The sequence below is a fragment of the Hyperolius riggenbachi genome, chromosome 5, assembly GCF_040937935.1.
Source record: "Hyperolius riggenbachi isolate aHypRig1 chromosome 5, aHypRig1.pri, whole genome shotgun sequence".
NCBI lineage: Eukaryota > Metazoa > Chordata > Amphibia > Anura > Hyperoliidae > Hyperolius > Hyperolius riggenbachi.
The window spans coordinates 52,517,861-52,539,189 of record NC_090650.1 but is presented as its reverse complement, the minus strand read 5'-3'; the positions used below and the strand labels follow the sequence as shown (position 1 = coordinate 52,539,189).

At 43.4% G+C, this 21,329-nt stretch overlaps 1 protein-coding gene across 1 annotated transcript in view; it reads right to left on the bottom strand.

The window, feature by feature from the left end:
- KIF5B (kinesin family member 5B) overlaps nucleotides 1–21,329 on the bottom strand; it is a 118,866-nt gene that overhangs the window by 35,276 nt on the left and 62,261 nt on the right. Inside the window, exons 6-11 of the mRNA XM_068235691.1 lie at nucleotides 18,263–18,318; nucleotides 17,436–17,523; nucleotides 15,905–16,029; nucleotides 11,101–11,205; nucleotides 5,141–5,286; nucleotides 445–593 (exon numbers count right to left, since the gene is read on the bottom strand). Of these exons, the coding sequence (XP_068091792.1) occupies nucleotides 445–593; nucleotides 5,141–5,286; nucleotides 11,101–11,205; nucleotides 15,905–16,029; nucleotides 17,436–17,523; nucleotides 18,263–18,318 (669 nt within the window). The remainder of the gene's footprint in view (nucleotides 1–444; nucleotides 594–5,140; nucleotides 5,287–11,100; nucleotides 11,206–15,904; nucleotides 16,030–17,435; nucleotides 17,524–18,262; nucleotides 18,319–21,329) is intronic.

Below are 21,329 nucleotides of genomic sequence, written 5' to 3'. Positions count from 1 at the left end.
TAGAGCAGGCTTTCTCAACCAGGGTTCCTTGAGTACTCTGCAGGGGTTCCTTGGCATTTTCCCCCATCGTGGTGGAAGTATATAGAGCACACTATAATAGGTGGTACTGTAACAAGAAGCACTAATTTGGGGGGTCAGGAGACGGTATAATGAGTGGCAGTGTAATGGGGAAGTGAAATAAACAGCCACACATACTTTTAAAGACCATGCTTCCTGCAAAATAAATGTAGGGGTTCCTCGAGATCGAAACATTGTTTGCAGGGGTTCCTTGGGATCAAAAAGTTATTTGCAGGGTTCCTCCAGGGTAGAAAGGTTGAGAGAGGCTGCACTAGAGGGTCACTTTATTGTTTCACTTGAAAATTAAGAATGTTTACATTTAGTGTTTATTATGATAATCCTTTGACAGCATCAATAATGAGCTAAACAGCATAGATGTAACCTCACCTTTGCGCCAGCGAGCGAGCTCATTCTCCAGCCACTGCACCGTGGTGCGCAATACCTTCGTTTTCTCCTTTTCTCTCTCATATTTCTTCTTCCACTGCTCTGCAGTGAGCTCTATGTTAACACACACTGTGTTCTTAATGGTCTTGGCTCTAGCATAATAGTAATAAAAAACAGTTATCGGTGTTCCTATCTGCTTACAGATTTAATATTCTTGAAGCAAACCTGTAACTTGTATTGAAGAAAAGAAAAAAAAAAAAAAAGAAGGATTCATAGCCAAGTAGATAGGAACCTCTACATGGTCCAGAGGCTTCCTATATCCTCCTTGACCTCACCGTCGCTGGCGAGGACCCTCTTCTGATTTGCGGTTGCGCTTCCTTCCATGTACAAACGTGGCAGTACTAAGCACACACCACCAAGCCTGCACAGTACCATGCCGCCATATGTGAACAAGCAACTCCCACTTAGGATGCAGGAACAGCTGTACTCGCACATGCACAGTACCGCCACTCTTGTCAGATCTGTTTGGAGGGATCCTGCACAGCAGTAGTGGGCTCCAAGTTGGAATAGGAAACCTCTGGACCATCCAGAGCCTTCTTTCTGCTTCAGTACATAACTCACTGTGTGAGCAGAATTGGGCTGCAATGAAGGTGTAACGTACTCTGGAGGAGATCTTCATGCAATTGTATGCAGCTAAGAGCTATCTTTGCTATCAAAAGCTATAGTTACATTCTGGGAGTCCGGATGTCATGGCTGTTTTTTATTCACCCTTTTTTTGTGAATAAATACCCTGCTTTTTAAGAATTGGCAAGTGCTGGTCACTTTTTGTTTGTTCTTTAAATAAAAACATATATTCATACCTGGGGCTTCCTCCAGCCCCATACACTCCGATCGCTCCCACGTCGCCATCCTCAGTCTTCTGCAGCGCCGGTACACTTTAAAGGGAACCTAAACTGAGGCGGGTAAGGATTTTTCCATTTAAAAAAAATACAGGTTGCCTGACTCTCCTGCTGATCCTGTGTCTCTAATACTTTCAGCCACAGCCCCTGAACAAGCATGCAGATCAGTTGCTCTGACTGAAGTCAGACTGGATTAGCTGCATGCTTGTCTCAGGTGTGCGATTCAGCCACTACTGCAGCCAAAGATCAGCAGGACTGCCAAGCTCAGTTTAGGTTCCTTTAACCAAACACCTATACTACTTCCTATACTTAAAGGAATTCTATCAAAGATTACATTTTTGAGCAAACATCTTTAATCAATGTAAAATAAATGTAAATAAAGAAGTCAGCACATATTTTTGTGTGGTGTAAGTTTTTTCAACATGTGTGTGGAAGTCAGTGTGCCCTGAGGACACACTGACGGCGACGGGGCACTGGAATAGTCCATGTTGCTAGGGGTTGCTAATTGTAAAACAGAGCATTGCAGGCCGTTTCCCTAGCTCCCCCACCCGTGGCCGCCGCAGTAACGAGCCATCCGTTCTGCTCAGTTTATGCCCGGACATTAGTATGTAAGAGAGGGCTCACTTCCATATGCGCATTGATCAGTGTCCCGGCGAGTCAGTGGATGTTTGCCATTGAGGCAAAGGAGGGCGGAAGTGTTCCATTCTGACAGAGCACTGTAATACATAATACATTTGTACTTCTTTATTTACATTTATTTTACATTGATTAAAGATGTTTGCTCAAAAATGTAATTTTTGATAGAATTCCTTTCACCACTTTCCCCCCTTAAGGACCAGAGACTTTCTTTTCTCAAATACAAGGTGTGATCACTGTGACTGGCTCACAGTGATCAAGGTGTAAGGAGCCCAGGAAATTGGCTCCTGACCAGCATACGGAGCTCAGCTATCAATGTGACAGCAGAGCAAGCGGGCTGCAGTGGTGAAAGCAATGGGAATGGTGGGTGTACGCACAAGTTGAAAACTACGCCCTGGCAGGCTTAGGGCATAACATGGTGTAGATTTTAACTGGGGTGGCCCAGAAGCAGTTAAAGAGGAAACAAAAATGGTCATATGGCCTATAAAGCAGAATTTCCATCAGTGCCATCAACTGTGTTGTCTGGTAGTAATGCACTTATGTGGGTCATACTTATTCTGATATCAAGCAACTGTTGCTGAATTCAGTAGCTTGAAATGTCCTAGGTGCTGTTCAAGTACTTCATGTCTGCAGCAGATCCAATGAGATGATGAGCTGCAGACTCCTATAGATGTATAGTGTTTGTTGGCAGACAATAAGCTGCTGCTTACGGGAATTGCCGCAATGCAGAGAGTATGAGGCCAAATACACTTATTTCAAGATGCAGAATCCAGCAGAGGTTGTCTGAATAGTGGGAGGAACATGCTGAGTCGCAACTACCTCCACGACTGCATCCGAATAGTACTGGGAGGATTTATTTCAGACATCATTAAAGAACACAGGAGTTGACAAATTAGCTTTACTTATCTGGGGCTTCTTCCAGCCCCTAGGGGTCACTCTGTCCCTCTCATCCCACTGGCAGGCTCAGAAGTATCATCGACCTCTTCTGCACCTGTATGCCCAAGTCATCCGGAGCATAATGCGCGATACGCTCCCAGTGACGTGAGCACATGCGTTGATGCTGACCTGCCGGGGGTCAGCAATACTTCTGAGCCTGCCAGCGGGACCGGAGAAGAAAGGAGCTGCGGCAAGGGACAGCATGACCACTAGGGGCAGGAAGTAAAGCTAGTTTATTTAGGTAATCTTGCATGAACAATTACACAGAACTGAAGCTACCGTTCATGTTTTGGACATTCTTTGGTGGCTAAGGTTGCTTTTCCACTTCGTGATCTGTGCCAGAAAGCATACAACTAGCATTGTTGATCGAAATTAACATATAAATTGCTGTGCTCCTTTCCAATCAGCGCGATTCAATTTTGCCCGATCTTTTCACAAACACAGTCTGCCTGCAATCATGCCTGCATGATTTTCAGTGCGATTGAGCTTTGTTCCCAATGGTTCATGGCACAATCACGGCAAGTGCTTGCGATCCGCTTGCAAGTGGAAAAGGGCTCTAACTCAACATTACAGTTCTATTTGGCTTAAATATGGAATAAAACTCAGTTAATTTTTTTCACTAAACAAACATGGCAAAAAAACAAAAACAAACAAACTAACAGAAAACATAAAAAGACTAAGATCTTCTCCACTGGTTGCACAGCTTAGTACAGGTAGTCCCCGGTTAACGAACGAGATAGGGACTGTAGGTTTGTTCTTAACCTGAATCTGTTCTTAATGTGCTATCTCTGTCCCCTGTACCTCCTCTGTGCCCCCCTGTGCCTTCAGTGTCCCCCTCTGTCACCTCTGCCCACCGTACCTGCTTATACAATTTTTTTCTTTGCATTTTTTACAATAGATTTTCTCAAAAGCTACAAGTCCAATTTAAAAAAAAAAATGTTTGTCTCGTTCCCATGGAAACACTGAATCCATGCCGTTCGTATCGGAAGTCGGGGGACTACCTGTATAGGCAACTTTATGAGCTTCTGAGTGAAGCACAGGTTTGAGTATTGACTCTTCCGGTAGCTTCAAAACCATTTATTTATTTTACAATTCGTTGTATACTCTGTTAACTCTTTAGAGGACAGAAGAAATTTGGGGTTAAACCTACTTCAAAGGTTTTATTTTAGTATAGAGAAATTCTGACTACTTTTTCCAGGACTTTACATTGTTGAAAACTCACAGCGAAGTCACGTTACCCCATGATCAGTCAGACAAATAACACATATTGCACTTTTCTCCTGGCGGACTGAAAGCTCAAATTCTCAGTAGGCAGTGTTAAGGGGTCTCGCCCAAGGTTTCCTCACTGAACAGGATGAGCCAAGATTCAAACCCAAGTCACCTGTTTCAGAGGCAGAGCCCTTAACCATTACACTATCCAGCCACTGTGTTCCTGTCTGTGTGTAAATCTGCACTTTTAAAAAGGGATCCTGAACAGTGTCATAAAAAAAAACTGGACTTACCTGGGGCTTCCTCCAGCCTTCCCGTAGCCCGCAAGGTCCCTGGCATCCTCCTGGCCCCCTCCACAGTCCCGCTGGAAGCTCCAGTAATGCGCCGACTTTGGGTGAAGTCGCATGTGCTCGCCCCCGTTGCGTACCCGTCGGTCTATAGAAAACCGCGCATGCGCAGGACTCTTATGGCGGTGTGATAACGCGATGGGTAAGCAGCAGGGTTGAGCACACGTGACTTCTCCCGTCCCGAAGTCTGCGCATTACCGGAGCTGCCAGCGGGAAGGGGGCCAGGATGATACTGGGGACTTCACAGGTACAGGAAGCCCCGGGTAAATTCAGTTTTCTTTTTTATGACACTGCTCGGGGAAGCTTTAAAAGTGTAAGTGGACCTTTCAATCAGTTTGCCTGTAACTTTGGCATTAAGTTCTATGTATATCAACAGCAAGTCAGCTGCAGTTTAGCAAAGTCATCTGCTCATTGTATTCCAGGAGTATAGGAACTTTTTTCCTCCAGTCAGAGACAAGGTTGAAGTCAGAATGTGACCTGGGCTCAGGACTCTCACGTTAATCATTCTTGGTCTGTTAAAGATAAAGGTCCCTTAGCATGGCAATTAGGCGTTCGATCAGGAAGTAGTGGCAAAGCTCTTTAAACAAACTTTATCACAAAGTTATCGTCGGCAGAGTAAACAACATAAAGAATAAGCATGCTTTGCAAACATAACGTACACTTGGTTCTCACCTTTGACCAAACAGTAGGGTAGACTTTGTTTCAGACTCATTATAAGAGGAAGGTGAGCAGCAAATTACAATAGTGGTTCGACAATTGCCTCCTAATGAGTCTTGAAGGATTCTGGTCATTTTACTGTCTCGATATGGAACATAGACCTGTAAGAGGATACATTTGTCAATGAGTCAATTGTGCCATTAAAGGGAAGGTTCAGGGACAATATAAAAAAAAAATAAAAAATTAAAAAGCCATTTGTTCAGGGACAATAAAAAAAAAAAAATTAAAAATCCATATCTACTTACCTGGGGCTTCCTCCAGCCCGTGGCAGGCAGGAGATGCCCTCTGCGCCGCTCCGCAGGCTCCCAGTGGCCGACCTAACCAGGCCGGCGGTCAGGTCGGGCCTCTTCTGCGCTCCATTATGCGTTTCACGGCGGCGTGCTGAGGTCATCCGACGTTCCTCCGGGCTGTACTGCGCAGGCTCAGAACAACTGAGCCTGCGCAGTACAGCCCGGAGGACGTCCGATGACGTCAGCGCGCCGGCGTGAAACGCATAATAGAGCCCAGAAGAGGACCGACCTGACCGCCGGCCTGGCCAGGTCGGGTCGGCCACCGGGATCCTGCGGAGCGGCGCCGAGGGCACCTCCTGCCTGCCACGGGCTGGAGGAAGCCCCAGGTAAGTAGATATGGATTTTTAATTTTTTTTTATTGTCCCTGAACCTTCCCTTTAACATCATATGCCTCAGCTCTCTCCTTCACCTATCGCAAATAAAGCAATGGGAAGGTTAAGCTGTGGATTTAAAAGTATTAGTGTTTTAATTAAAGGGGAACTTCAGCCTAAACAAACATACTGTCATTAAGTTACATTAGTTATGTTAATTATAATAGATAGGTAATATAATCTCTTACCCACCCTGTTTTAAAAGAACAGGCAAATGTTTGTGATTTCATGGGGGCAGACATCTTTTTGGTTGAAAGGCGGTGACAGGGAGCATGAGCTACATGAGATACAGTTCCAACTGTCCTGTGTCCTGATCACCCCTCCCAGCTGTGCACGCTAGGCTTCAAATCTCAAATTCAAAATTCAAAATAAAAATTTGCACCAAAACAGCAGAACAAGATCACCATCATCAGAAATCCCATCATGCTTTGCACAGCATGAGGGGAAAAAAGCCCGGGCAGTTTTCATCTGTGCAGCTAAAAATGAGACTTGGGTAAGAAAAACAAAGTTCTAATTCCGTGAAACTGTTAAAAAAAAACACCAAACCTTTTCAGTGCTGCTGAGTAGATTTTTAGTCTGGAGGTTCACTTTAAAGAGAATCTGTAAGAAAAAAAGTCCCCTATGGGGTTACTTACCTCGAAAGGTTGAAGCCTCTGCATCCTAATGAAGAATCCCTATCTCAGCGCTGGCAGCAACCCAAAATCCGCTGGGCTCCAGGATCGTAACAATCCTCTGATCTTTGTGCAGGTGCAGTAGGGTGAATCCAATCGGGCTCAGCCATTTCCACCTGAGCCTGAAGTAAATCCGCTACTGCACCTGGAGCCCAGTGTATATCCGGTGGCTGACAGCGCTAGGATGGGGGTTCCTCATTAAGATCCAGAGGTTCCTACTTCCAAGGTAACTACCCCACAGGGGCACTTCTTACAGATTCTCTTTAACCACTTCGGGACCAGGACCCTCTGCCCCCTTAAGGACCAGAAGGTGCTGGTCCAGTAAACCGCCGATTCCCGACGAATCGCCGCTAAAATCCACCGCTCCCGTCGCCCTGTCCCCGCCGCAGGCTGCTCTCTCTGCCGTCTCTATGATGGCAGAGCGCTTTGCTCCAGTCAGGAGCAAATGAAAGCGGCTGTTGACTGTCTGTCACTCAATGTAAGCCAATGGGAACGGCTTACATGAATGACAGGGCCAAGGGCCAATGAAGACTGCTCCTGCCCGGCTCACAGTGCTCTGCCGTCAGTGTGGAGATCGAGGGCAGACAGCAGCGGGGACGGGAGGTGAATGGGACGTAGAGTTTACATCCGGTCAGAACCGCAGCGCCCCCTGCCCGCCGTAGATTTATACTGCGGCGGTCCGCAGGTTGTTAAGTGTGGTTAAATGTCTTCATGCACTAGGCTTGAAATAATGATAACACCTGTTTTAAAGTGGCACTGTCACCATAAAAAAAATCAAATTTCAACAGCAACTGGTCTGAGTGTATTAAGTGATAAAGATGCTAATCCTGCATTCAAAACTTGCAAAACTTTTTCTGCTGTTATGGTTTGTAGTTATCACATACTTTAGGAGCACTGGCCCTAGTGCCAAACAGTGCCAAAGTGTTGAATGCTGGGAGTTCTTTTTATCTATAATATATTCCTCCTCTTCCATTTATTTCCCTGCCTAGCTGCTTATCAGAAACACCCTCTGATTACTTGTGTTTACTAGCAAGGCTGAGGTGGCTCAGTGATAGGATGTGTAAATAAAAAAATTAAAAAAAAAAACACAATGCAGTTGTTAGTATACACCTCAGTGGGAGTGTCTGAAGACTCTGGGAGGAGGGCAGCTAATGAATACACAATGAGCAAGAGAAGGGAGGGGGGTAGAGTCAGGGAGGATATGATGTCAGCATTAGCGTGGCAAAATGGCCACTGCCTAGAATAGGATTTTCTGCTTTTCCTTTATAAAATTCACAGGAATCATTACGTGGATAGCACAATACATCTGTTATGTAAGTAGAAGTAGTATTTATCTACTTAAATATGTGTGTTTTTTATTTCTAGGTTAGCATGGGTGTTGCTTGTTCTTTGAGATCCCAGGAAGCTACCCCCATTGCCTACAGTTAAAGAGAACCCGAGGTGTGTTTAAAGAATGTTATCTGCATACAGAGGCTGGATCTGCCTATACAGCCCAGCCTCTGTTGCTATCCCAAACCCCCCTAAGGTCCCCCTGCCCTCTGCAATCCCTCATAAATCACAGCCATGCTGTGAGGCTGTGTTTACATCTGTAGTGTCAGTCTCAGCTGCTCCCCCGCCTCCTGCATAGCTCCGGTCCCTGCCCCCGTCCCTTCCCTCCAATCAGCAGGGAGGGAAGGGATGCAGGCGGGGACTGGAGTTCTGCAGGAGGCGGGGAGAGCAGCAGACTGACACTATAGAGATAAACATAGCCAGCTCTGACAAGCTGTTTGTCAGCAGCATGGCTGTGATTTATGAGGGATTGCAGAGTGCAGGGGGACCTTAGGGAAGTTTGGGATAGCAACAGAGGCTGGGCTGTATAGGCAGATCCAGCCTCTGTATGCAGACAATATTCTTCAAACCCACCTCGGGATCTCTTTAAAGCATTTTCACCTATTTTTTTCTACATAGTCATGAAGGGAACCATATTGCATTCTACTGACTCTCTGATGATAAAGGCCATATCCCCATGTGCCTGTCCCTTTCTGTGCTAAAAGCCACACATTGCCAATGCTGAAAATAAAATAAAGGTCTTACCCTTAAAATGTTATGACTAACACAAAGGTGCATGAGCTTAAACTCCTTTTCTATTTCATTACAGTATGCAGGGAATCTCCATAAAAAAAAAAATAAAAAAAAAAAAAAATAAATAAATCACAAAACCTGTGCTGTGAACACGGAGACTGGCTCACAGCGATCACAGGGTCAGGAATCAAAATAGGCTCGTGACTGGCGCACGGAGCTCTGCTGTCAAAGTGACAGCAGAGTACGAGCACTGTAGTAGCATCATAGCAATGCTAACGTCGGGAGCGACAGGACTGTATGGCGAATGTAGCTGAAATCACGCCTCGGCAGGCATAACAGGCCATAAACAGGGCGTAGATTTTAACTACCAGCGTCTGGAACTGGTTAACTAGTTTAAAGTTTCAAATACAGTAAAATCCCTTCATGGTAAACTTCAAGAGACCTGGCAAAGAAGTTTACTATATCCGAATACATCATACATTGTATATGTATAAAGATGCAATGCTGGGACCTGGAAAACAAGTTTACTATAGCCAAAGGTTTATCATATAGTTTTATGGGAGATTCTATTGCCTGGAAAACAGATGTTGATACATTAATAACCACGTGAACAGAATGCGGTTACAGACAGCATAAAAAATGGGAAAATGAGAAAGATACATTATTATGTAACCCCTAACTTCAACCTTTTAATGATGTCAAGTGTGGAAGCAGAGAAATCTGCTGCGGATTCCACAGCTGTGGACAAGTAAGAGGGAGGGTGAGGAGCGGTCCTGTCTGAGCACAGATCACATTATAATCCTAGAATGAACGCGCACTACCCAGGATAGGGGCCTCGAGACCCACAATACACTACTATATAGTTTCACCTTTTGGAAGTCCTACACTGCTAACAAGGATTTTAAAGGACAACCAAGGTGACATGTGACATGATGAGATAGATATGTGTATGTATAGTGCCAAGCACACAAATAACTAGGCTGTGTTCCTTTTTTTTTCCCTTTCTCTGACTGAAAAAAAGAGTTAAAAATTAGGTATTCAAGTGACAGTTTCTGTCTGGGTCAGGACCGGTTCAGGACTGGGTAAGACTATAGCATAACCCTCACTGATTAGTGATTACAGCCATAAAATACTTTCCTGTCAGTAAGTGGCTTCTGAGAGCAGGAAAGAGATAATAAGGGTCAATAATTCATAGATTTTAGCTCCAGCATACTTCAATGAAGGTGTCATTGAGCAGAGACAATGAAACAGTAAGAAATTAAAAACTAAATTTAAATCTAAAACAAAACTGTGCAATATCTAAAAAAGTCCTTTTTAGGAGACGGAGGATGGATACAATTGTTTTTCTCATCAGTTTATTTTCACCTCGGGTGTCCTTTAATGACAATTTCCTATGTGGAGTTCAGGGATGCTTCAATTTCCACTACAAAGAATGGAATTGTCAGCTACTTGGACGAGGGACTGAATTTTTGTGTACATGTTAAAAGACAACTTAAGTGAGAGGGATATGGAGGTTGCCATATGTATTTCCTTTTAAACAATTCCAGTTGTACTGCTGATCGTTCATGCAGCGTCTAGCTCACACACCTGAAACAAGCATGCGGCAAATTCAGTCTTAAGGCAAACATCTGATCTGCATGTACTGTATGGCTAAATGTATTAGAGGCAGAGGATTAGCAGAACAGCCAGGCAATGTGCATTGTTTTACAGGAAATAAATATGGCAACCGCAATATCCCTCTCAGTTCAGATGCTAGCAAGTCTCTCTCAGCTTTGGCCCTTCCTTGCGAAATAAAGTACCCAAGTGTGCAGCACTACATAATTGATGGGGGTTGTGTCTAGTGATATCTTCACATCCTGGCAGCTGACCAGACAAGCCAGAAAATGGCCCGCAAGACAGCTGGTGATGATTCCACTCTCTGGCATCCAACCAAAATGGGATATTTGTTTTGGGTGGTCCTGACCTCTGAAGAGATGCAGCAGCACAGACAGTATTTAAAGCCGGTACAAAAATCATCCGACTCCAACTCCGACTCCTTAGTTTGTGAAACCAGAAGAGTATAGCAGCTACAATAAAAGTATGTAGAGCTACAGGAGGCTGCTGGTCTTACTTAAAGCGGACCTAAACTCAGAACTTCTTCTCCTGTCTAAAAGATAACAGCATAGCAACCTTTACAGAAAACTGTTTGTTACAACTGATACAAAACTTGCCATAAATCTGCAGTGTGTATACTTCCTGCTTTCATGGAAACAGAAATAGGGATAACATCCTGTGTTTATGATTGATCTGCTCTGCCGAGGGCTCCGGAGATTCCTGAGCTGACACAGCTGAGAGATCAAATTACACTTATGATTAGTCACAGATGAGAGGGAGCTAAACAGGCTAAACTCTCCAAATACATCCAGGGTCCACTTTAACAATTTCATTGAACCACAATAGGCATTCACAGGATACCTGAAAAAACGTCCTATTAAACAAAACAGAGTACAGCTAGAACAAGATGTTGACGTATAAATACTCACACTGCCTTCAGCCAGAGCAGAGATGACATTGCCAAGGGCAGACAGAGATTTGTTGATGTTTTTAGCTTCGTCCAGCACAGCACCTTCAGCTCCAGTTTTACTAACCTACAAGCATCAGAAAAAAAAAAGTTTACATTTACAACATAATTAAAAAAGTTAACATTTTCCTTACCCATTAGCAGATTCAAATTAATTTTTTTGTTTGAAGACTGCTGTGCACTCTAAACCTCTGGCGGCAGCAGGAAGCAGTTCTATATACCTGTCCCAGGCGGCTTATTCTCTTCCTCCACCTTCTGCTCTGAACTTCCGACATGTCTTCTGGGTCCCGGTCACATGATATGACACGTGATCATGATCCAGGAGAAAAGGTCAGCCTTTCAGTGCCACCCAGTGGTAGAAGATGGGTGATGGAAGAGACTCTTCCATCAGCCCTATTCCACCACCGGGTGGCACTGTAATGCCGACAGGTAACTATGAAAGCTCCTTGCCGTCCACTCTGCATACTCTGCCAGGCTGGGAAAGGCACACTTTACTTTATTTGGCTGCTAAAGAGTCCATTCCAAGAACAGATCTAAGCAAACAGAGCTCTCAGATACTATTTATGTGAGACGAGCCTTTTGAAGTTAAAAATCCTGTCGTAAAATGTTGTTCACATGAACAGAAGCGCTGGGTACAAGGAGTTCGGTTTCTGACACTGGACTGCATTATTCTGCTGCTCAGACTGCAAGGAGGAAGGCACTGCCTGAATATCTCTGTCAGTCTTGTGGTGCAGAAAGTGTCCAGTGACCAGACTCCTGATCAGATACTTTAGCTGATGATGACACTTTTAATCAATGAAATTGTACACAAACTAAAACCCAAACGAAAATCTGCTGTGCTTAGAGCAGATCTTTGAGTTTATACAGGGGTGTCAAACTCAAATACAAAGTGGGTCGAAATTGTACACTGAGACCAAGTCGCGAGCCAACCGCAATGTCTATTGGCCACCTCTCTCCCTTATAAAATTCTCAGGTGTCTAATGGCTCCCCTCCAACCCCTATACAGTTCCCTAGTGTCTAGAGGCCCCCACCCTCCCCTATACAGTTCCCTGGTGTTTAGTGCTTTCCCCCTACCTCCCCCATATGGCTTCCCAGGTGTTCTAGGGCTTCACCTACAATCTAGCTTACCTGGTGGTTTAGAGTAGACCATACATAATGCAAAGTGGGGAAACCACTTGAGTGCCAAATTGAATGGCTCTGAGGGTCAGATTTGGCCCGCGGGCCGGAGTTTGACATGTATGAGTTAATATGACTAAAAAAGGTTGAAGAAAGTACTAAGAAATCAAAATATAAATACTAAAAGATGAGTAGACAAAATACTGAATGATCATCTAATCTAATACATGGGTCACGCAGGGTGATTACCCCACACCATGGCTGTATTTACAACTTAGGAAGAAAACACATCACTTACATAATGTTCAAAATAATGATGGTCTGTGGAAAAGGTAAGTTTAGTGGCAAGGAAGTAAGGGTGTTTTCTGAGCAGATGTCTATATGACCAAAGACCGGCGGCCTATTCACATGCGAGAAAAATGAGTTCATAAAATCATACATGGGTATATATCAAAATCAAACTTTATTCCTAGGCAATATAAAAGGATAAAACATACAATGTAGCTTAAAAAAAGGGGAAAACCAATCCCAGCCAAAAACATTTATGGGACCTGAGAAAAGAACCAGATTCTTATCACAAAGATACTATATTTTGTGTGCATACACAGTATTTCCTACACAGAATTTTACACAATATATACCGTACTATGTCTGTGCTAAGAATCTAGTTCTTTTCTCAGGTCCCATAAATGTTTTTGGCCGGGATTGGTTTCCCCCCCCTTGTTTAGCTACATTGTATGTTTTATCCTTTATACTGCCTATGAATAAAGTTTGATCATTTTGATATATACCCATGTATGATTTTATGAACTCATTTTTCTGATCTGTGGCTAACTATCTGAACAATGGGCAAAGTTCTCATTCTTTTTAAGTCTGCACAAGTTAGGGCCCTTTTCCACTAGCAATCGCTAGCGTTCACGCTGAACGCTAGCGATTGCTGAATCGCAATAGCGGCGATTCCCCGACGTTCGCGGCCGCGATTTTGCTATGCTATGCACTGCATAGCAAAATCGCGGCAAAAGTCGCTCCGCGGCGCGATCAAGTGAAAAACTAATCGTGGTAGTGGAAATGACCTACCGCGATTCCTATGTTAAAAAGCAAACCGTAGCGATTGTAAAATCGCTAGCGGTTTGCATTTTTGCGATTCAGCCAGCGCAAACGCGCTGGTGGAAAAGGGCCCGTAATGAGACACCATGTCACAAGACAAACAAAGCATCTGACCTGAGTGTTCCCAAGTCACAGAGGTAGGCGAGAGAGTAGCCCTGGTAATCACACAGCTATCCTTTAAGAGGCCATACGTTAGTCTATCTGCCACCAGATTGACCATTAAACAGATCCCTATACCTGATCACCGATTGATCTATTGCCTGTCCACACACTGTAAAATAAATAAAGTTTAGCATGGAATCAAATCCTCCTGCTGCTGCTGCCCAAGTGTATATGATTCCTCCCCCCTCCCCAGTGTTGAAGGCTCACCAGTCACATGCTGGCATGATTCCTGGCCTCCACCTGCCATCACCGCAAGCACATATGTGACACCGGCGCATGTAGTGACTTGCCACGTGTTACAGGCACTCGCGCTGGAGCCAGACATTGGAGGAGGCCAGTATATGCAACGGTATGGCAGATGACCATCCAACACTGCATACGGGCACAGGACAGACGGATGAATGCGCACACACACATGGTGGGCGGATAAAGATGGACGACACCAGCTGTAAAATCGAGCATAAGCTCAATCGGATGGCCACGTTGCAGCACAGATTCTCCTCTGATAGGTTTGGAAGGTCAATCTGTCCACAAGATCAGCAGTGTATGGGCACCCTTAGCATTATTCTTGCTCTGGCATTAACTTGCAGGGTTGAGTAGTCTAGGTTTAAAGTGAACCAGAGATGAAGCACCTTTATATATTTTACCATATATATCAGTGGGAACATTAGAGAAAACACCTACCCTGCTCTCCCTTTCATTCTTCACTTCTCAGCCTGCTTCTAATCAGCCCTGATAAAATCCCAGACTGAGCATGCAGTCTGGCTTTGCTCAGGAATCATTATAGCTAAGTCTGTCTTCTCTGTCTTTTAAAGCCCAAGCCTGCCCCCTTGTGGCTCTGCTATGACTCAGCTTTAATGATTCCTGAGCAAAGCCAGACAATGCTCGGCCAGGGATTTTATCAGGGCTGGTAACCAGCAGGCTGAGCAGTGAAGGATGAAATAGAGCAGGGTAGGTGTTTTCTCTAATGTTCCCACTGATATATATGGTAAAATACATAGGGGGCTTCATCTCTGGCTCCCTTTAAATAAGCTAGACCAGTGGTCCTCAAACTAAGGCCCGCGGGCCGAATGTGGCCCCCTAATGCTTTTTTACCGACCCCAACACACAAAATGTATTAATTATAGATGCGGTCAGCTACATCTTTAAATATTGGTTGTCCACATATAGGATAGCAGTGCTGGCATCACCCATCCACATGGAAGCCAGAAAGCAGTCATTAGCTGGTTTCCAATCAAATTCCACATCAGGTGACACTGCTGTCCAATTGGACTGCAGGTTGTCACTTGGGTATGCTTTACTGTCTGGCCCACAAAGACTTCTACATCATTTTATGAATACTCCGGCCCCCCAGCAGTCTGAAGTATGTTGACCCGGCCCTCGACCTAAAACGTTTGGGGACCCCTGAGCTAGACCCAGTTTCCAGCTAAATTGTGCACACAGCGCTGCTAATCTCTGAACACGGCACTATATATTTTTTTAAACCTAAATTTAACTCGCACAACTTATTTTAATTTTGGACTTTGCAGAAAGGTTGGAGCCTCTACAGTTAATCTTATCCACCATATCCCAACATAAAAATATCGCTTAGAATGAGAACAGAAAGATAAACTTGCTCTGTATTTATGTCCCTCTCCACCCCATCTAAGAATATAATGAGCTATGTAATAATATAATGCAGCTGCATTTCTCAGCCACTTGTTTATTCTAGGTTGTATTGCTTTGTAAGGCAACATCAGCTGGGTGGATTTAGGTATTCTGGTGAAGCAAACTCAACACTGGGAGAATTCCTGAGAGATTAAGAAAACACAGCAAAAGAAAACATCGACACAAGTCTACAATATCAGGTGTAAGTAGTATGCCTCTCCAAAATCCTGTTTTGAGCTGCCCCGATACACATTTGGGCTATTGCCAGCACCCAAGTTACTCAGTGAGCACCGCTATAGCCATAATTCATATCTCGCTCGGGGGGTGCCAACGACCCATCATGGGTACTATAGAACTACACTTATGTGTAATGTTATAAATATATCTAAACCAGGGCAATCGGTAAGTAAAGAAAGAAACAGTATAACAAAAATAAATCAATTTTAATCTGTAATCTACACCCCTCCTCTAGAAGTATGGTATTGCTGGAACAGAGTGCATATTGGGTTTGGATTTATTAAACATACAACAGCATTTTTTTACACACAACTAAAACATACTGCATAGAAGTCTATAGTCAGTACAATGAACATATATCAGAAGGTAAACAAAGAAATGTCCATACACCCAAATGTGTCTAAACACACCAGCATCCATACAGCTGTGGATATGAGTATGTCACTCGTTCCTGCATGAAACAATGTACTTAGAACACAGACTATAAGACAGCTCACCTTCTCACTACCTGCCAAGTCCACCAGGTAGAGTTTACCGCTCAGCTTCTGTTCTGTTTGAGTGTTTTCCTGCTTTACATTGATGAGAAAAATGCTGTGACTTCTAGAGCTGTGTTCATTCATGTCTGGAAGAGAAGAAGAAGAAATTAGGTTATGCCTGTTAAGGTGGCCAATAACGATACAATTCCTAAGATAATTGTTTACGAACGATTGGAAATGAACTTTTGGGTTTGGGACACTGTACCCGACCCAACAAGAGCATAACGTGGCACCGCAGTCCTGATTCGTTGTGTTCCTGCTGTCACAGGAAACACACAACCACTGTGAACGTGGCCTAAGGAGGTTAAGGTGTAGAAAAATTGGTAACTGGAAGCGGTGTGCAATGTGCCCACAGATTGTGGAAGGGAGTGCCATTGAAGGGGAAATTTCGAGAGAAGTCGAACGCAAAAATGAGAAGAGGTGACTAGAGAGAAAGACAGGAGAATATGGTTGGTTAGAGCGAAGATTTTGTGCAGGGCGGTATCAAAAGACAAGTGTAGCTAGGTAGGAAGAAGTTGGGCTGTAAAGTGCTTTGTAGTTGAGTGTTGGGATCTTGAAGTCTATCCTTTATGTGAGAGAGGGGGTTAGCATTAGAGAAGAGAGGAAAGGTAGACAAGTTGAGCTGCAGGGTTCATGATGGACTGGAAAGGACCAGAAAGCTAGTAGGCAGGCCACAGAGGAGGGAATTGCACTAATCGAGATGTGAGCTAATCAAAGGAATATATGTAACTATATGCAATAATTTTATATATTTCTGCGCAGTCATTTCATTTTTTTTTTCACTTATATGACTGCAAATGTCCCTGTAAATTTTGCCGAGGAATTCTAAAAATCACTGTCTTACACTGTATGCAGCTTTCCTCAGCCTACAACAAATCTAGCCAGCAGGTGGTGCTGTTTTCAGCCAGCTTCAGCAGCAAATTCCAAGCGGATTCGCCGCATTCCCACAGCAAAAAGTTATTTATGCCTAAGACATAGCTCAGCAAAGTTCCAGGGCTTGCAAATCTTCCTTCCTGGTGGAGGCAGAGCTGTGCGCATTAGCTCTGCCTCTTCTCCAGTCAATCTCCGCCTCTCCCCGCCCCTCTGTCTTCTTTCACTGAGAGGGGCGGGAGAGGCAGAGGTTGACTGTATAGGAGGCGGAGCTACTGCGCAAAGCTCTGCCTACCCGGGCAGCAAAATCTACGACTTGCAAAGTTGTAAAACTTTGCTGTCTTATTTCAGGGGCATAAATCACTCGTTCTGCTGCGGGAATGTGGTGAATCCGCTTGGAATTTACTACTGAAGCTGGCTGAATAATAAAATAAGGTAAAAAAGAGCCACTTCAGTGTCTCTTTAAGTGCCCAAGCATCTCAAGGCAGAACACAATGCTAGCATGCAAAATTTTAAATTTAGCCATGGGTACAGAAAGGCTTGTAAGAACTTAACAATGGTGACCAGGGCCCTTTAAAATGTCAAACAAGAGCTGGGCTTTTTGCTATCTGGTATAACTTACTTGTCACAGCCACATGTCTGTTAGATTTTCCTTCATCTATAGTATCCATAACTTCTTCAGGACTACATACAAACCGTTCAGTACAACCCTATGTATGAAAGAGGAAGATAAAAAAAAGTAATACATTGTTATGAATTTATTTAGCGCTGACATCTTCTGCAATATCAAATAACTCACATTTAACGATGCACTGTAATGATATATAATTGAATGTAGTAAATTATCCAGGACTAGTTGACCTAAGCCCATTTAAAAATGGGCTCTAGGTCTCTTCACGCCGCCACCAGTCAGTGCGTGCATGCACCCGCCGCGAGCGCACACACACACGCCCTCTCACTTGGCCTGCACTGCGTCCTGTCCCAACGGCTGTCAGTGCCTGGCATGTGCAGTAGCGCAAAGCACTGACACAGGAACACTTGTGTTTTATTGTATAGGATACCCACTTTTATGTTAAATATCCTGGTTTAAGCATCACAACTTCCTTTATCTATAAATTGCTGTATATTAGCATGTAGCCCTGCCCCCCAGTGATGTCACAGCCTAGGCTGGTTAGATATGCAGAATTCACCTCCCAGAGCATTCTGGGAGATAAGGTATTCCTTTCATTGGCTTTGGAACTTTAAAAAACAAACACGTTCTGTAGTGATGCACCTGACAGGACTTAACATGTCGTTACCTGTGATAAATTTCAGAAAATGTTTACAATGGGCAAACACTAACTAAATAATATATAAAGTTATATTGTAAAAAAAATAAGCAATTTTATTAATTGTCAGTTTCACTTCAGTACCCCTACATGTCATTTAATAAATAATTCTAACACCCACCTTTACATAAGGAACTCTGTTTTTGTCTTCATGAACAGAAAGATTGGTTTTGGACACTGTAATAAAACAAAAAGAGAGAATGATCTCATAACTCAGTAAGTTAACAGTGTAGCCCCAGCATGGGTGCCGTACCACGCCTGCGCACAGCACTTCCTGTGGCAGCACTCAGGGTTTGAGGGGAACTCTTTGTGACAGGTTCAGAGCAGCTAAAGTAATTTAACACTGCACAGATAAGCAGAATGCCACAAGAATTAGTGTTTGGATTTGTGCCCAAAAAACAGTGACATTTGCCAGCAGTTGAACTTTGTCTCCAAACTGAAAACCTATGAATTTAAAAATAGCATATCTTCATCTGAAGACTGAGAGTTATGTACAGCCACGCTTGTGCAGGGGTGCCCACTAAAGTGCCTACAAATCTGCAGTGTCATCCAAACATACAGGTCCTATTCAACCACCCTCTGGGCCCGCTATTAGGGTGTAAAGTTATGCTGGAAATAGAATGGTTAACTCTCACCCGTTCCTTTGAGGTAGATGGAAGGAAACCGTTGCAGAACAGACCTGCCGGTTACCATTAAAGAGAAACTCAGACCAAGATTTGAACTTTATCCCAATCAGTAGCTGATACCCCCCTTTTACATGAGAAATCTATTCCTTTTCACAAACAGACCATTAGGGGGCGCTGTATGACTGATATTGTGGTGAAACCCCTCCCACAAGAAACTGAGGACCGTGGTACTCCTGGCAGTTTCCTGTCTTTGAACCTTATTGCTTTGTGGGAAATAGCTGTTTACAGCTGTTTCTAACTGCCAAAAATAAGCAAGCAGCAGCTACATCTCCTGCCAACAGTAAAAATGTCACCATGTAATAAATGTCAGAATGTAAATCAGGGATTTACAAGATTTTCCAATGGGCAAACACTGACTAAATCATTTATACATAATTGTAAAAATGAAGCACTTTATTACATTATTTTCACTGGAGTTCCCCTTTAAGACAACAGTAATCAAGCAATTGTTCTCCATTCTGAAGCATCACTTCTGTCCTTGTCTGACCTTGGCTGTCATCGCCACTTCAACTTTCTGCTTTCAGGCCGCTGCTCTAGAGCCCTCCCAACAATAACCTCCAGACATAAAAACACTCTTCCCCCGAACCGTCCAACTCCGGCATACAAGGCCCACTATAGACCAGACCCCACCGGTTACGCCTACTCACTCTATACTTTGCTTGTTCTTATTTTGCTTATTTGTGTGTACTTCTGTATTACCTGCCTTACTGAGTATATCTGTTAAATTAAGTGAGAAGCCTATGCAACCTATCAGCAGAACTTGCAGGACACAGGGGCTGTTTCTACTGGCTTCTGCTCCTGTCAGTCATAGGCTATCAGTCTCTGCTTCTGTGAGTCCCGCACTGTTTCCAACGGAGGAGAACTGACAGTAATCTTACTGTGTTTTACTGCATGCTGTAACCTTTATGAATTAACATTTGTTGACATTTATTGAGGTGTTTACTGCACAAGTCGGTAATTTACCTCACTGTTCGGTCATTTCTGCTTGTCATGCTGTAACAGCCTTGATGAACTGACATTTTACTAAGTGCTCGGTAAAATCATACCGAATGCAGTAATGCTTGATGAATGGACGCCATTTTTAAGTAGAAAAATACATATATTTACATAAATCTGTACATTAGTCTTGAAAGAGGGACAAATGAGGGAGGAAGAGGGACAGGGTTCCCAAAGAGGGACAGTTAGAAGCTATGACCTATGGTGCTATATAGCTTCAAAAGAAAACAAAGTATATTAGAATTTTCAAGTTATCGCTGTAAATTCAACATTTACAGATCATTCATATTTCCAGAAGGCTGAAAACACGTTGCAAACTGCTATTATTCCATTTATAGTTGGTAAATAGCAAATCTACAGTTAGTCACTTCAGAGCAGCTCAGCTGTAATTGAGAACAGTACATTATAATCTCTGTCTAATCCTAGATGATTTTTGTTTTTGCACCTGCAACATCATCCTTGTCATAAACTGAAACCACATCTCAGAGAGTCAGAGGCTGAAAAGCCTACAGCTCCAGTGGTGTGCCTTTACCTGTAGTAACGCTAAGAAATAGAGCATTAGCATCAAAGAAAAGAGTCTCATATTGTTTTCCAGTACAGGAAGCTGTAGAAAACTTCATTTATCTATGCAAAAGTGCTTCTCTGAGCCATTTGACTGGGTCGAATACACTCCTGTTTTCTGAAACGCTTGAACAAAGAAACAGTGAGAGACAGTTTGAGATATGATTTTACTGCAGGAAAGTTAAACGGGTCATTATTTCTGCTTTGTTTTATAGTTTAAAATACAGAGCGTGCTTTTAAACTTGCAATTGTTAGGCTTTGCTCACATCTAAAATCGCAATCACTGACGCCAGCGTTTTGCGATTTTGTGAGGGATTTCTTTTAGCGCCTCCTGGCGCTTACCTGCGTGCTACTTTTTTTGTAAAGCGCTTTTCTAAACGCTTTTGCAGAGCGATTTGTTTTTTCCCTTCCTAACGCAAGTCAGGAAGTGAACTCTTTAACCCGGAAAAGAATAAATACAATGTGTTTATTCTTAAAAGCGCTGGGGAAACCACTATAAAAAGAGCTTTTTCAAGCGTTTTGTGATTTCCCTATACCTTCTATTGAGGCACATCACCCCCAAAATGGTAAAGGCAGCGCTTTGGTGAGCGGATAGTCATTGAACCGCTCAAATGTGAACACTCTCATAGGGAATCATTGCACAAGCGGTTTTAGGGCGATTTTCGCCAGCGCTTAAAAAAAATTGCCCTTACAGATTGATGCAATGTTATTTTTTTTTTTAAAAAAAAGCTATATAATTGAAAATGAAATTATGAGACACTTTTCACTTCGGGTTTGCTCTGAGATTTGCAGTTGTCATCTGTACAGCCTTCACTGTGGCACTAAACTGGCTGTGACTGAAGATTCCACATTCAATCCTTCCTAACTAGTATATAGTTGCAGTGAAAAGATTCTCTTGTTTCAGTAGCACACTAACATCTGGTCGCAGCTTCACCATCAGGAATA